The 17456-nt window shown below is 37.3% G+C and overlaps 1 protein-coding gene across 4 annotated transcripts in view; it reads right to left on the reverse strand.

Moving 5' to 3' along the window:
- Positions 1 to 1391: 1391 nt before the first annotated feature.
- The window catches only part of CDK13 (cyclin dependent kinase 13), a gene marked incomplete at its 5' end in the record, with an annotated part of 43242 nt that continues 27177 nt past the window's right edge, over positions 1392 to 17456 (reverse strand). Inside the window, 8 exons of one of the 4 annotated variants that reach the window (XM_083870591.1) lie at positions 1392 to 2784; positions 3916 to 4476; positions 7453 to 7604; positions 9653 to 9784; positions 10710 to 10826; positions 12918 to 12995; positions 13113 to 13214; positions 15886 to 15942. In XM_083870591.1, the coding sequence (XP_083726717.1) occupies positions 1928 to 2784; positions 3916 to 4476; positions 7453 to 7604; positions 9653 to 9784; positions 10710 to 10826; positions 12918 to 12995; positions 13113 to 13214; positions 15886 to 15942 (2056 nt within the window). In that variant the 3' untranslated portion in view covers positions 1392 to 1927. Of the gene's footprint in view, positions 2785 to 3915; positions 4477 to 7398; positions 7605 to 9652; positions 9785 to 10709; positions 10827 to 12917; positions 12996 to 13112; positions 13215 to 15885; positions 15943 to 17456 lie in introns of all 4 variants that reach the window. The other 3 variants (XM_083870593.1, XM_083870592.1, XM_083870590.1) reach the window with 3 other exon arrangements.

Raw genomic sequence — 17456 nt, forward strand, 5'->3', positions numbered from 1 at the left:
AAAATACTATGGGGATGTCCTTACTCAAGGAAAAAGTGGTCCAGTGCACTGTCATTTATGTGAAGCTTTTGCATTTTTTAAGCACAGACTGTTCAGGTTGTAAGTATTTTTTTCTGACCTGGCCACTTTTCTTTTTAGATGGCAGGATTTAGATTTTCTACTGTGTCTAGTGAAGGCAACTGCCAGACTTGGGGACAGTGTAAGCAAGAGGACTCTCTCCACTCCTTATCTGCCAGACCCTCAAACACCACACAGTTAGCAAAGAGAATTTGTCCATGCTCTGCAGTGTGGGAATGAGCCATATATGAATCGGGATTTTCAATTAAAACACCAACAAGCTTTGGTTTCTATTCTGAAAATCCAAAAAGTCATTGCCAAGACATTTGTAATAGTGTAAGTAGAAATTTTACTTCTTAAAAAGTAGTATTTCAACACTCAGTTACATAAGGTACCGATTTGTCAACTGGATAATCAGTTGGAAAATTGTTTCCAATATGGGCTTCAAGACGTCCTTTTACATACAGGCAAAAGATAACCATACCTCCTCTCTGCAGGAGAGAGACAGCTTGTCAGAAGAAACAAAAAAAACCATGCTGGAAGTTTGGAATTAGTATGAGGAGTGGCTCTTGGTAAGAATTTTAACTACAGTAATTTTAGTTGTTCCGAGACACTCATTCCAATTATAAAATGTTCTGTGGAATAGTAGATATAAAATCAATTAATTGGCACAATCACAAGTTTACAACAAATTACCACTAGTGTCAAACATTTTGCCATTGCTTTAAAAACTGGTCATTTTTCCTTTGGTTACTTCCTAAAATGCAGTACTTGGGGTAAAAAGACAAACAGTGTCAGCTTTTCACACAAAGTAAAGAAATTACTGCTGTTGACATTTAAGAGAAATAAAAACTATTTCGTCACTTCGTAAGGACATATAAAGTATAGTTTATTTGGCAGAGGAACTAAAACACTTACTACAACTCCAACAGGGAGCTAAGGAAAAACTACACTCTTCATTCTTCTCCTCACTTTCAACGTTTCTTATGAAGTTCAATTTGGAAATTGCAATTTCATCTAGGTAAGATCAAGTCTCTAAGTAACTGGCCCATGTGAAGTAAACACCACAAGATTATGACCTGTTTGAGTTTCTTATTATTATCTGAATTCTCTTGTTAATTACCTAGGTTTAGGCATTATGCTCATAGCGACCTATGAAGTACTTCCAAATTTTTGCAGACCTTAAGCTTACATGTTAAGGCACTTACCATTCAAGTAAAACAGTTTTTATATAAACAAGCGTGGGAGATGGAGAGAACATTTTACCAGAACGCCCATTTTTTTTTTCTTGAAAGAAAAAAAAAACGTTGACCAAATATTTATAAAATTTTGCATCAAGAGAAAGGTTGTGTTTTATTATCTGAAATGAGCACAAAGTACACCTTCCACAATAACACTGAAAGCAGTGCAAAGACTGACAGTGACCTTTGACTAAAGGCAGTTCTGTAAAAAGAAAAATACCAAATAAATCAGTGCCCTGCTTTGATTGTTGTAAAATTTTTTTTTACATAAAAGTTGGTCCAAACTTACAAAAAAAGCACAAATGTGCATAGTTCAGAAGATCTGAAAGAGTGCCATAAAAAGCTGATGTCCCTAAATTTAGCATCCACTTAAAACTGCCAAAATACAAAATAAAAGTCAGAACTAGAGTTTGTGAACATGTACAATCAAGTCATCTAGTTTTTAGACAGCATGAGTTGTAAGCATTTTTTCATTTTTCCTACTGTATGCAAGACCCTTTTCCACATAAAAATAAAGCTGTTGAATTAATATTATTCAAGTCTGTTGAATTGCTGCTTTAAACTGCAGCTAGGGGGGAAAAAAACAGTTTTTCCAGATAAAAATGATGTGCCTGAGGAAAAACAGATACTCAAAACGGTAATCCTCTGCCTCGCCCTCTCACTGCAGATGTGCTAATGTGTCCCCTGTATCCTTGGGAATAGCCAGGTCCTTGGGCAGGAGAAGTCCAAGTCTGTCCATGCATGTGGCCGATGCCAGTGGGATTTTCCTGTAAATTACTTCCATAGCTATAGTTGTGCATCTTTGTGGGCAAAGAGTGTGCACTCTCTGGCCCTGTGGAAGCATCACTGCTGCTCCCCAAAACCGGGATTGGGCCATGGCTGTATTCAAACCTGTGGTCTTTATCCCCACTGAACAGCATGGGGCCAGCGTTGAGGTAAATGTCTCCATAACCAGTTACTGAGCTGGGAAAGGATTCTGGAAAGGCCGACGGAGGAGGGGCAGCACCAGAGTGAGATGAAGCAGTACTGTAGTTATCCAAAGACTGGATCTCCGAGTTTCCAAGGAAACTCCTCCTTTCTAATACTCCTGATGATCCGCTTCCTATTCCATCGCTAGTGCTGTAACAGGCAGATGAGAAGGATGATGACCCAAAGTTATCCTTGTAGTCTGGGCCTGTTACATAGGAGTCTCGAGCCTGATAATCCACACTCGTTTGTACTGGCTCCTCCGTTGTTGCCTGAGCTTGATGCTGAGCCAACAGCTGCAGAAGAGCTGCTTTCACTCCTGCGTGAGGATCTGTTCCTGAAGAGTTACTTATAGGCAAATGCTGATTCTCTGTCCGATAATCAAGGTCTTCATCAGTCAGAGGCGGAGGCTCCGGTGGCTCGGGGGGACGCTGGTCTGGAGGCAAGATCCGAGGGCGCTCCTGCTCAGGGGTTCGGTTCAGAAGCCTCATCTCAGACTGCCTCACCAAATCCTCTTGACCTAAGGAGATGAAAAAGAAAAGCTCTGGAATAGAAGTATACAAATAACAGGACCAGAAATAAAAGGACTCCTTCCTGGAAAAACATTGTTTGTTGACTTCAATTCTCATGAATTCATTAGTTAAATTTAATCAGTAACTATATTGACTCTTTTGGACTAAATTTAGCAACAGCTCATTTGTGTCATGACCATGATGCAGGTCACTCCTTAAAGTAAAATTACCAGGCACTCAGTTAAAGAAAAACAGTACAAGCTCCTTAAAAAAAAAAAAAAAAAAAAAACCAAAAAAAAACCAAAAAAAAAAAAAAAAAAAAAAAAAAAAAAAAAAAAAAAAAAACACACACACCAGAACAAAACCCAAGCAACACAAACACTAAAAATTCAAAGGTTCAAGAAAGATTCACAGATAAGGATAGCAGTCTCAAGGGACAAAATGCCACCCTATCAAAGAACAGCAAAACTCAAGTTTTAAAATAAACATTAAAAAGCACACCTCTCAAACAACCCCCAAACCCCTCCAAGAACAGCCCCAAAGCACTTCAAAATATTTCTTTCAACAGCCGTGAACACCACAAAACAATACATGAACCACCATAATAAACCTGAATTTGCAACCCAAAAAGATTAACAGAGCTCTAAACTATGGGAAGACTATGGAAGCCACTACTGTACCTCAATGAAAACCTTTAGCTAGATGTGTGTGACAGTTACAGGTGATCACTGAATTTGACACTAAAGAACTACTCTACTCAACATTAAAACCCAAAATAACAATGTCTGGCCAAAATAAGCTATACCTAAACACACAGTCAAAACTGGCAAATTACATCTATGCATCTGCTAGAAAAGACTGTCTTCACCACTAAGAAAACCCCAACCCCCAAAATAATGATCAAAGTTTCATCACTAACACTTGTGTACCTCTCAGGCTGGGTATCATTGCTCTGTCTGCATGGCACCTGTTAGGCTAAGAGAGAAATTCTCTGATCCAGATGTAAAACGTGACCAAATCAATTTGAACTCCTATACTCACACAAATTCATATGGCACACATATTAATTCTCTACTCCCAAACTATTACATCTCCAGTGCTCCAGGTATTTGCTGGTTAGCAATAAAGGCCTTCAGTACCTGCAGACATGTATAATGACTTGATCAGATGTGGGTAGCCAGGTGCTGGAGATTCCACGTCGTCCCGGCTGACAGACGCAGGAGTAGCGGGCTCTGGAGGCTGCCTGAGTTGTAATGACATTTCATTTCCTGATCCATTTTCTTTCTCCTCCAATGCAAAATCTTTTTGTTTTGTTTGCTGAGCCTTTATTAACTGAGACAACAGAACAGCAAATGCACTCTGCACAGCTGCCTGGGCAGCATCAGTCTCAACTTTAGGCTGGCCCTGCTGAGCAGGTGGCACAGGGGGCTGCGTGACCATCGGCTGTTTCAGAGGCTCCTGCTCTGGAGGTGGTGGCGGAGGTGGCGGCGGCTGCTGCTGCTGTTCTGACTGTTTTTCACCTGCTGACAAAATTCCAGCAGGAAGATTTATTTTATTTAGTTGCTGCTGAGTCTCTGGGTTTACCTTAATATTCAATACTTGGGCAAACTGTGCCAAACTAACACTTGTTTTAGACTGCAGCAGGTTTAGCAGGATTGCCACTTCATTCTGGTTTAACTGCTGTCCAGTGCTTGTTTTTGCTAAAGACAAAAAAGGTGGTTTTAAGTATTATTTAGAACTGGAATATTTCAGAAACTCAAAAAAGACTAATCTAGCATGGCTGACAGGACTGGTAAAGCATGGGTTTGGAAAACACAGAAATGGAATGCATTTACATATTATCTGTCTTTGGGGAGTATCTATAGGAAATGGAACAGTAAGATCCAATATAACCAAAGTGACTTCCATGAGGTGCACACAGGCACTTGGACAGATGGAAAAGCACCAAGGTGGAGCTCAATTTTCCACAATATAACTAAACTGGGGCTCAAGGCCATCTGCTTCAGGCAGCTGTAAGACTTCCAATCCCCATAAAATTTCCTATCTTTGACATATCACAATCCTTTGTTTAAAAAGTAGCCATCTGCAAAATCCATTTACAAACATATTCCATTCTAATTTAGCATCTGGGTTTTAACACCTGCCCAAGTGACTGGCTCTAGGTGGCCTAGGAGCTCACAGTATAAACGCAAAAGGAAGTGCTGACTTTGAGGGACAAGAAGTCAATCACTCAGTAGCAGGAAATATGTGATAATATACAGTTAATTCAATTAAATGGAGTTTGCCACAAATAAGAGCAGATTCTGATGATGCAGGGGAATATGAATAAGGAAGTTTGAATATCAAAGTAGTTTCTCTGCTTCAAACACCCATTGTGGTGATTTATTTTGAAAGAAGTGAAGCAGCATGGATTGCAACACACCCTATGAGCAAATGACTTAGAGAAGAAAGCAGTTAAAAATTAGAAAATGAGTGTGTGAGCAGGCTGGCTGAGCTCTGAATTTTTCTAAACCCAGGTCAGCACAAACACATTCAGACCTCTTCTATCCTTGCCATTGTGCTATCTTACCAATATACTAATTCACAGCAAATATACTACCAATTCACAGCAAATCAGAAGCCATGCATGACACACAAAAATATTAAGTATTTGCCTTGAAAGATTTAAGAGCAGCACAGCTGGAAAGTGCTGCAAAACCCACAACTTTACTTGTGGATGTGCACCAGGATACGAGAACTTGGAACTTACTTAAGAGCAGGATCCAGGGACTTCAAAATTTTTATCTATGTATATGAATATAATCCACCTTCTATTCAGTAATACAAAAAAATATAACACAATTTCTTATGCCTTGTACTGCTGACTCTCATCCATATGTTGTGATTAATGAAGATTTTGTCATGTCTGAGGATGGTATACTCAACATTAAAACTTCTCTCAGACTCAGTAAAAATTCATCAGAAAAATGGCAAACAGGGAAACTAATCTACCTATTCCATACTCTTTGGTTAGCTTTAAGTTAATTCTAACAGGAAACTGTATTCTGGGAAATCTGTCATAACAAAATCAGTGAGCTCTGAACAGTTTCTGTTAAATTGCAAAATGCAATAAACAGGGGTCCCATTCATGAATCAGAACGTTAACAATTGATGCAGTGGCTTTTTAACCTCTCCTTTTAGGGTGCTTAGAAACAAATTCAAAAGTTTTGGCTAAAGCATGCATTTGGTCATGGAGTTATAGAATGTGTCTTATTAATAATATTATCTAAGGTGCATTATGGCTTCCAGAAGTGTTTTGTTTAATACAGGAAACGCTTCTATACTCCACTGAAAATTAAATTGTCTTGTTTTCTATCGAGATATATTTTTCTGTGTACATATGGGTAAACAGTAATATAGGTCTGAATGATTCCTCCTTTATTTGCTTAGTTTTTTTGCATAGTCAGTATTAATGACTAACAGTAGTCTCTCATCAGGCTACTATGTTATAAAAAAGCACAAAAAAGATAACAACTATCCTTTGGACTCTTTAAACTTCCAATTTAGTTTCACTGATGCGGAAAAAGTTACAGAAAGTCATTCTTGAAAACGCTGCCAAAATTTTAGCCTAAACAAATGGATTAACAGAATCTCACAGCTGGTTTACAGTGACCAGATGAATGAAGCAAGAAGCAATAAATTGCAATAAAATACGATCAAAATAACTACTTCAAATGTATCTTTACATAGAGTATTTGGAGCTCTGCTCTACTACTAAATTAAGGGTTGATTCAAGATGGTTAGTGTTAAAGAATTGTCAGCTGCTATGAATGCATAAACTGTGGTTTTTAGCCAAACACCTCTATCAGTGCCATAGGATTTATGGTTACTTTGCACAATCAAAAATGGTCTTACATTTAACTTTCAGGTATCCATTTGGTCTTGTTACTCTTTGTATTTCTACATATTTTGTAAGAACTATCACTCAACTGCTGAGTATCTCAAATGGTCTCCATACTGGAACCACTACTTTTTTTGTTCTATTTGTAAAACTTCTCTCAAGCAAGATACTTTGGTTAAGTTTCAGAATTACTGACAGTGCAATTCACAGAGGCAGAGACTTCATGTTACACCGGCTTCTGGGCAGGTGGTTTTGGTGTCTGGGGTTTGTTTTTGTATTTTTCAACTTGATTTAGCCCCAGCAACCTGGAAAGCTGAAATCTAACAGAACATGCAGATGGAATCTGTTCCGTTTGAAATGACAATTGTTCTAAACTCTGCCTTCTGATCAGTTTATCAATACCTAAAAGCTTATCCGATCTATGGAGATTGTGAGAAACTTCCAACAACCACTGGCTTGTGGAATTAGCAAAGAATTATAGATGAGCAAGAGCTAAAATCCTCTCAAAATACAGAGCAAGCAAGTTAGTTGCTCTGACCAGGCTGAAAAGTTAGGTAAAACTGGAAAGGAACATTTATGTTTCCAAAAGAAAAGGCAAATCTTTCGTAACAAAGATTAAACTTACAATACTGTTCCTCCCTCAAGAATCCAGGAGATGCCAATACTCTGCAAATAATATCTAAAATTTCTAGAGGTGCAATCCAAGTAGTAGATAATTATAAGAACTGAAAATATTACTGACCAAGTGCTACACTAGAGCTGCCCTGAGTTTTGAGTTGGGAAGAAGTTTGCATGCCTTGTGGGGTGTTGGTTCTGCTTTCATCCATGCCTAGAGACAGGTCCTTCCTAGGGACTTTCGCTGCTGTAGCATCATCAGTCATGCCCATCTGCTTCTGTCTTCTGCGTTTCTTACTCCACAGCTCATGGCAATCCTGCCACAAAGGAAGGCTGCAAAGAATGATTCGAGATAATCAGTTTTATCCCTGTTTTTAATTTTTTTTATCATAATGGTAAAACCACTTAAATCATACATAATGTAAGTTTTGAAAGGTGAACCTACTGGAACTCAGAAATGCATCAGGACACATTCAAAAGTCAGCAAAATCTCACACCTGCTTTTTCTGACTGAAAACTCTTTACTGAGTGCCTCTTTCAGAAGCACGAGTCCTCCTGACAGAAAAGGGGAAAAGGTATCTTAAAATTGTTTTCCTAATTATTTGTGTAATTCAAAACGTCAAAATCAATGCTGCACAGTTTCTATGAAATACAACTTGCATACTACCAGATAAGTTACTGATATGAAAGCATTTTTGTCAGGGTCCTTCTGTCTGCTTATAAAAGCACTGCTGGGTCATTAGGTCACAGACTTGTCCACAGTAACAGACATGGCTATCTAGTATTTACAGTGTACAGCTCAGGCAACCAATAAAGTAGGGGAGGGAAAAAAAGGGAAAAAGTTGCAGAAATAAGTTGCACGAATAAATATCACTTGTCACTAGTAAAACTGGGATACCAGGAAGAACAAGGGGATATCCTTTAAGACATATGAATGCAGAGGCAAAATTCTCCTAAGAAATTCATCTGCCACCAATTCAGTTCTTCCATTATAGTTCCTGCAGGCATCTCAATTCTGATTTCCCAAGGAATACAAAGACCCACAGAAATACTGAGATGGGCAGTAAAAATAGTGGTTTATGTTTTCCTATTACATATGAACTATCCTACCAGTTTCTGCCACCCAGGAACAAGGAAAAATTAGCTGACAAGGAAAAATGACAAGAGACACTGGAAAGGCAATTATGACAACCATTTCCTTCATTCTCTCCCTCCACCTGCCAAGTATTTTCTGAAAAACAACTGGAAGCAAGAACTCATTGTGAGAATTATCCTATGGTCCTTCCAATCAGCATGTCACTTTCTTTGGATTAACAGTTGCTCCTTCCCAAAACAGAACTTCAGTCTCTCAATAGAACAGTCAACACCTTCCTGTGCTGTGCCAGAAGTGAGTGTGGTTCCTCCTAATTTTTAAAGGACACCAGTGACTAGTTTGTTTTGAATTTCCATCTATCAGTTTCTAGAATGGACGTATTACCACATCCCTGAAAAAAGATTATCTTCCCATTCACTTACTTTAAAATGCACATAAGCAACATGCTGTACAAGTGGTCCTGAAACTTCAGCAAAGAGCTCGAGATTGCCAACTTTTGATTTTCACACAGTGATAGTCATATTCAGGCAATGAAACCTCTTTGGCTCATGTCTCAGTAATGTTTGCCCAGAGAGGCTGTGTAGTGTCCCTCACTGGAGATACTCAAAAACCACCTGGATACAATCCTGTGCCATGTGCTCTGGGATGACCCTGCTTGAGCACAGAGGCTGGACCAGATGACACACTGTGCTCCCTGCCCAAATAAATATCCTAATATGATTCCTACTGATTAAAATGACTGCAAAGTCACTGCAAAAATCCTACAGGACATTGCAATATATTTCCCCTAGAGAAACTCACAGCAACAACTCTGCACAATTTCACTTTTCCTGCCTGTAAAACCAAGGCTCTCATCTGGTTCATGAAATGATTTACTGTATTTCACTTTAACTCTCAGGTACCTGTGCAGAACTCTATACCCAGTGTCATCAAAGAGAGCAATTCATATTCATGGAGGACCTCAAAATCCCTGGAAAAAGCAGACACTGATAACCTGAGATAAAAAGGAAATTATGCTTTTTAAATATTAGAATCATTCACAGAAGAGTATTTTCTTTAAAGGTAGTAACTCAATAACCAGTTCTAGGAATGACAAATCAACTCAGTTGTCTGTTACATAAGAGTCACTCAGCTACACAAACATTTTACTGCAGAATCACCTTTCAACAACTGTATATGTCAACATTTCTGCCACCATCTCCTTTACTGAACCACAATGAACTTACTGAAATCAGTGCATGTTCACACTTCCTAGAGATCAGTAGCATTACTAGTGGAAATTACTTACTCTGGAGGAGGCATTTTAGATGGTTCCACATCTCGCAGAAACTCACACTGAAGAGCTTGTTCAGCTGTGCAGCGCTTGCTGGGATCCAGGGCAAGCATGTAATCAAATAAATCTAATGCAGCTGGTGGGATGCTACAAAAGTGCAAAACAGAGGAAAGCATCATAACTTTCTTGGATCATACACATCTGTGGAAAATTTTAATTAACACATCCCTTCCAAAATGAGCATTAAGTCCTCAGGTAACTTATATACTAACAAAACGCACCCAACAACCTGAGCTTGATAGTAAGAGGCAGAAATAAACTTTACCTTTTACTACCTGTGCTATTATATAACCCAAACCTTCTTTGCCTTGTGTTGTTTCATTGCTTGAAACCTTGTCCTTACAAAAAGCACACCCACATTTTAAAGCCAAGACTATAGTGTTATTTTAGATTTTGGAATTTACCATAAGGGAGTTGGACTTTTGACTTCACAGACAATAATTCTATTGCTTCAAAGATATTAGTCTCCTTAGTATGAACAGGATGATGCATTTCTCTTGAAGCCTACTGTCCCTTAAAAAGGGGAGCAACTCCTTTAAATTAAGCTTACAGCTGTTTTCCATACCTTTCACTTGTGATATATACAAAAAACTAGTCCAATGGTAGTACTTTAGAACATACAGTTCAGGTAACTCTTCTGTGTTGAAAGAGTTTATGACCCAAAAGACTCTAATGTTAACGAGACTACATATTTAGCCATAGCCAGTTTTACCAATAAAAACAATTAAGTACTCTGAGCTGTTTTTTGGACAGGATAACAAGCAGGTGTACCAAACAAATGTTTCCTTAAGTGAAAGTTGACAGGTGGGTGAAATGTTAGGGCCTTCTTTGCTCTTCTTGACGCTCCTATTAAATAAGGGTTAATACAAGCTCTGTAGGTATCATGGGAACCTAAAGCCATTTTTCTTTACACTTGATCTGTGCTTGTTCTCCAGAAAATACTGAAGTTCATAAAGTCTCCAGGAAAACTTAATGCTAAAAACAGTTGACTAAAATAATTCTTCATCCTTACAAAGCAAACTCTTCTCTCAGTTTTCGACGATACTGCTTCTTTGGTTTCATTGTGTTGAAATAAGCTAATTTTATAACATCAGGCCACACTGCTGGACAAGGACTTCCGCAAATTCGGCTGTACCAAAAAGAAGGGAAAAAAAGAGTATGAGATCCAAAACCACAAGTGAACACAGCTGTCATTTTTATTCTTGCAAGTACAGTGAAAACAAAAATAATTTTCATTTTTCATGTTCAGGTTATTTTTAGCTAAAATTTCTCCACTGTCAAATGCCCAACACTATTAAATAATGGTGAATTGTCTACAAAGGGCAATCACCCCACACAGACTAAACTTACTGTTTTCTGCCTCAGTCCAGCCCATACATCCTCTACAAAAATGTTTTGAAAAAGTTAACCAACAATATCTGAAGACTACTCCAGGTATCTGACTAGAAGAATTGAAAAGTTACTCTAAATGTGGACTATCATGGCCATAACTCCCAATCGCACTGAAGAAAGATATACCAAATAGCTGAAAAAGCAGTTTTCACTGAGAATTTATTTAATGCTGAAGACATAATTTTAAAAAAACTCAAACAATTTAGTGAGTCCTAAAGACAGAAACCACTAGAAAACCTCAGTATTTTTTACTTCAGTTGGGAGTTTTATGTCTCAAGCCTCATCTGCCTCCACAAATGGAGCTGCCCATACTTAGTCTTTTGCCTCACATTCCATCCCCATCCTTTTTTCCAGCCAAGGATAGCTAAGCACAAGTTGATCAACACCACACTTCTAAGCAGAAGAACTAATAAAGTACTTCCATATATGCAAGGTTTCAAATTCTGATGCAGGCAGTCATAAAAGGATATTTTACAAAGACATTTCCCTAGTTCAGCTCTCCTTTTTGTAAGATTTAAATGGCTAGTGTAAGTGACCTAATGATCTATTCATTATGCCCCAGGTGCTATGGAAACCAATCTGACTTTACACTGGCTGGGGTACGTAATTTTCAGGAGGGAGAATAAAAATAATAAATCTCTTACTATCAGAATGTACTTCAGCTCTATCTTTGATAAAGTTTGAAAGATAAATGTAGAATGGTTGACTGCAACACGATCACAGCAGAAATGTTGATAAAACTGGTATGTTATGTTTAAACAGCAAAAAATACATAGCATCAGCGAAGATGAGAAATGAGCTACAAACAGAAGTGTCCAGCAGAAGGACATCACAAAGTTTTAGGGTTTTGTACCAGAGATAAAACACAAAGAATGAGTAATGCAGAATTTTTCTTTCTCATGTGCTTCAATGCCATCTAGTGCTCAAAAACAAAAAAATCCTCAAGTCATGAGTTTAATTCTTCTTGTGCCAAAAATGACTGCTAGCTAATCTGCTGTGCACCTCCTAAAACCTTCATTTTTTCAGGCCAGCTAATAACACATTACACAGAAATATGCTACTGTTCAATTTGTTTTGAAAAACATCTCAATACATAACTGTAGTGTTTTTTATAAAGTTAATTTGACCATTTACTGTTCACTTTCTGTAGGTTCTGTAGGACTCATCCTCTTTTCCCCTTGTTTCTAGGAAGAGCACCTCTCCTCATTTACAATGTCAATTATAATATCAGAATCAAGAGCCAATTTTGCTTGCTGAATAAAGGGAAAGAAAAAGATACTCTGGTTCCACTGAATTTAGTATTTATCATTCTATGATTTATAGAGAATGAGGAAAGAAACAGAATTTTTATCTCCACCAAATGTCTGGCAGTTTATAAGGAAACAGAAATATTCCCACAAAAGTAATAAAAGCCCAGGTGTGTACATGGTAGGCTTGAAACAAGAACTCATGGACAGCAGCATGCCAAATACCCGTTCCTCCCAAATCCCACTTGTCCTTATTATTGTCCATGTTCTCATTTTGATTTGCTCCAAGTAAGTTGCAATATCATCTTAAAAATTACAAGCATTTTGATTACTCATTCTTTATAATTTCAGTAATAGGCAACTCCAGCTATTGTACAGAAACGCATCATGTACATTGCTAGGAACGCAGAACACTCACAAAAAACCTTCATGTCTGTGCCAAAGACACTTGTGTTACATGCCCCTCAGAACCTTTAACATCTCACTTGGGGCAGGAACCAAGCATTTCTAAGTATTTGCAGTGCACTATCTCAGATTGTAACACTAAGAAAAGAAACTTGTCAGTTTATGATGCTAGTTACCTTATGAGTTCCAGTTGAGCAAGTTCTTGATTTGCCTGAAATATTGGTTTTTTTGTAAAAAGTTCACCCAGGATACAGCTGTAAAACAGTTTTGCAGAATTCCATCATTATGGCTTTCAGTACAGATTGATAGAAACTTTAAGATTTATTTTTGACTTGTTTTTATCCTTGCTATGCTTCTATCCAAACTCTTACCCACAGCTCCAGACATCAATAGCTGGTGTGTATCTTTCTTCCCCAAGGAGAAGTTCGGGAGGCCGATACCATAATGTAATAACTTTGTTGGTATATGGTCGGCTGTTGGAAGGAGGAAAAAGAGAGGACTATCATTTTAGTATTATCAGCCTTCTGAAAAAAATGACACCTTAAGGAATTCTCTGATGCTGTTTAAGAACAGTACAATCTTTCACTCTCTTTTAATTTTAGTCCTGCAAAGCTGCAACACCACAAAAGCAAACACAATTGCCTGATGAAGGCTACAGAAAGTCAGACTGAAGATACAAATAATAATCACACAGCCACCTTGATGCTATGTGAATTCTGCACCTCCATTATTATTCAGAAAGCAATACTGTATATTTATGACATTGCTAGTCATTTCAGGAGCAGGACCTGCTTACATAAAACCACTACCTTCCTCCCAGCTATTGGCTATTACCATACTGAATATAATACCTCTACAAGTACTTTAAAAAGAAGAAAAGACACTTTTCCCTGTTTAAGTATGAGCAAAAGAGATAAAAGCCTTTTTCTGGAATGACATCATTCACCAATTTTGACTCCAAAGCCTGGAATGCTTCTAGTATCTTCCTATATTTAATTCTCCACACTGGTCACTGTGAATAATCCTTTCCATCTTCCCACTAAAGCAAAGATTTCTACTAACACAGACATAGATTTTTTTTTTTTTTTTTTTTTTTTTTTTATTGTTTTTTTTTTTTTTGTGCACAGGCTGAACTACAGCATCAACAGGTCGGAATGGAAAGTAGAAAAGAGATGTTTGATTTTGGTTTCATTTCAACCAGGGTGCTTTAAAAGTGATTCCAGAATTCTTTTAGTTTTTTTCAGTTTCTCACTGTTTCCAACACTAGGCGACTCCAAACAGAGTAACATTAACTATGGACAACCATAGAATGAAGTCTAACAAGCTCTTATAGCATTCTCAGTAGTACAGGTATCAATTCTCTAAAATCATCTGAGTTCTTTCATTAATGTGCGTAACTCCAATTCCTCTTTAAAAAGTAGCATATTTTGGAAACAATCCCATCATTTATCAAGTCTATTCCATGAGAAGTTTACATGGTATAGGCTATCTCTACAGATACATTGCTCATATGCGTTAGTATATGGTGGGTTTTTTTGAACAGTTGTCTTGTCATGCAATCTGTCATATCTCCTACTCCAAACACATTAAATCTACCAGAATAACATTTAAAGGAGCACAACTACATCAATGGGAATTTACTTAAAGTTCGTTTTTTTATCTTCCTCCCCATCCTACTAAGTTCCATACCCTTTCGAACAGTATTAACTTCTAAACAACAGTAAACCAAATGCAAAGTATGTGAATTGAAAACAGCAGCTATTATACACTCATTGATATACATTAATTAGATCTGTTACTGCAGGTTAGAAGGAAAATTAATGACAAATAATTGCCCAACATCTACTGAGATTCTAATTATTCCCCTCCGTTCAACTTACAATTCTATCAGCTAGTTTAATTAAATCTAAATCTTGGTTTCCTTTATGCATAATGGCATAATAACGTTGCTGTTTCATGTTAAGTAAAATGAGTTATTTGCATTATAAGGACACTGAACCTCTAATCCTTAATGTACAGTGAGTTTTACAAACAAAATTTGAATTAATTTAAAAACAGACATTAAAAAACCTGGTAAACCAGAGGGGGAAAAAAACATTAGGCTGGTTTGGTGCATGTTAAAACACATAGGATAACATACTTTTATTATTAAGTAGACCAAAACCAAAAAATACTTAGCTAGCAGATGCTTAAGATTATTTCACTTTATATTACGTATAAAATGTTATTATACTCAACAGTCTTCATAATTGTACTCAAGTATATTTTCCTGAAATTAGAGTTCTGAGACAACAGCTCAGTGAAACTAATATTAACATATTTATCAACAACCTAAGAGCTGTGTAGAAAACAATAAACCCATAAAGCTAGCATTATGGATATTATTTCCCAAGTTAAACATGCAGAAATAAAAATAAGCTCACGTATCCAACCATCTCTGCTTTCCAACCACCTCATGGACATACTACTGTAGTGAACATTCAGCCTGGAACTGAAAAGTCAGTTCCACATGACAAATACTACATTACAAAGTAAATAGTGAAGTCCTTAATCATAAAAAACTGTGCACCTGTTTCCTGGAGTATGAGCATAAGGAAGCCAAGAACAACAGAAGTACAAGTCACATGAAGTTTCAGAATAATTTTTATTTAAACTTGCATAGCTGTTTCCAGCAGATTCAACAATACTGACTGCCTATAGAATACAATGAACTTCTTGAAATGAAAAGTTAAATCTTACACAAAAGTAATGCTTATTGAATAAGAACTGTATGATACTTTGTGTCAGCAAAAAGAAAAAAAATTGCTTTCCCTAAATAATATCTTTCATATATCAACACAAGAAATACACCTCAGGTTTACAGGACCAGAAACTCAGGAGTGTAACTTAATTTCCAACCAATATATGGCCAATCTCTACCATTATTTATCCAGAACACCTGGAAAAGTAATACATTCACACAAAGAGACTTTTGTGGTTTTATGCAGTGTAAGACAACATGTATTCTTTTCACTTTCCTAAGCAATTACTTGTATTACATTACACTAACATCCTCTCTAAACAAAACAGTCTTCTGTCCCTCGTAATAGTTACACAAAAAGATTAAACTTCTGAATGCTTTTTCACAGTATAATTGTATCTTACCTTTCCTCAGAGTTGTACAGCCGAGCAAGCCCAAAATCTGCAAGCTTTATCTGCCCTCTGGTGGAAAAAGCAAAGAATTATTTAGTGGTTAATCCTGTTAAGCTTTCTTCCCCCCAAAATCAGGTAAAGTTTAAGAGTGAAACAGCTGCAGCTGATCTTCACCAAGCCACATTAATGAAGAGACAATGCTTTGCTATCTCTGCTGCTCTTCAGTAAGCAAAATTAGGTATGCTTATCAAGTGGCATTTACATTACTGGATGTTAGTCAAAATTCAGGTCTATACAATGAAATACTCCAGTCGATAACTACAGGGAAAAATGGAGGGAAGAAACTGCTAATTTCTCAGGCCTTACTGCTAGCACAAGCATTTGTACAGCAAACAACTATCAGCAGTCATACTTTCTTCCAGGAAGCCATCCAAGTCCTGTTCTGCACTTGTACATTTTAAATACAGCCTTTACATCAGGGTGACCAACAAGATAAGGGCTTCTATTTTTGTCAGCAGCCAACTTGCTGAATGACATAACCATTAACCCATTCCGAAGTTTTTCCATATATGAGAGGAAGAATAGAAGATCCAGAGCTCTTGCCTGGCAGTTCCCACAGCTAAGAGGCACTGCTCTATGACCAGAAACTCCCACGATTTGTAAAGTCTGGACGATTCAAAACAGAAAACTTCTCTAATATACAAAATGAATGTTGGACTGTTATGTGTGGTTCTCCTTTTCTGTACTGAAACTTAGTAACTCCCATCATTTTCAAATACATGTTATTTTACCAAATTATGGCAAGATTTGCTGCTAGTATGACGATTTTGTGATAACAGCATGTGCATGACCATTTTGTGATGATAAAATGTGTCACTGTTATTGTTTCCATCCACTTTTTAGGTTAGAGGTTATAGTTTCCATCCACTTTTCTCCTAAGACCTTTACTCTGATTTCCTGGAGAATATCTATGAACAAAGAAATGTTCCCCTCAAATTTACAAGCTTATTTCTGAGAACGTATTCATAGAAGATAAATGTATTTGCTCAAAAATTTGTTGAAGCTGCCTATATATCTGAGAAAGATATATAATCCACATGTTTGGCTTCAGGCTGTAACTGGTAAAAGGATTTTTGAACACTGATTAAAATTATTCAGATCTACTATAACATTTTTCTGCTACTGGTGGAAAAACCTATGGATACTCAGACACTATCCTAGGGGGAAAAAAACAAACTCTGCAACCTGGATTGGAGAGCACAGTAAAATAACAAGCTCCTCCTCTACCATAAGGCACTCTTCTCCATTGTCAAGTTACACCCAACTTCTGAGTTCCCAAAGGTGCACACAAAAACACTAACCCTGGAGATTAGCAGGTAATAAGATTAGGTGGGTGGACACATTGAGTAATGGGGAGAAACTCATACGTGTGTTTAAGAATCTGTATCATAATCTGGCAATGCTGCAGTAGGATACAGAGCTGAAAGCAGTCACTCTAAGGGAAAAAGCAGGAAGCAATAAAAATTTAATTTGGAAAAAGCTGGGAGAAAAATAGGCCTATCAAAATAGACCCTTGATCCATT

Source organism: Zosterops lateralis (assembly GCF_965231275.1).
Source record: "Zosterops lateralis genome assembly, chromosome: 1".
Taxonomy (NCBI): domain Eukaryota; kingdom Metazoa; phylum Chordata; class Aves; order Passeriformes; family Zosteropidae; genus Zosterops; species Zosterops lateralis.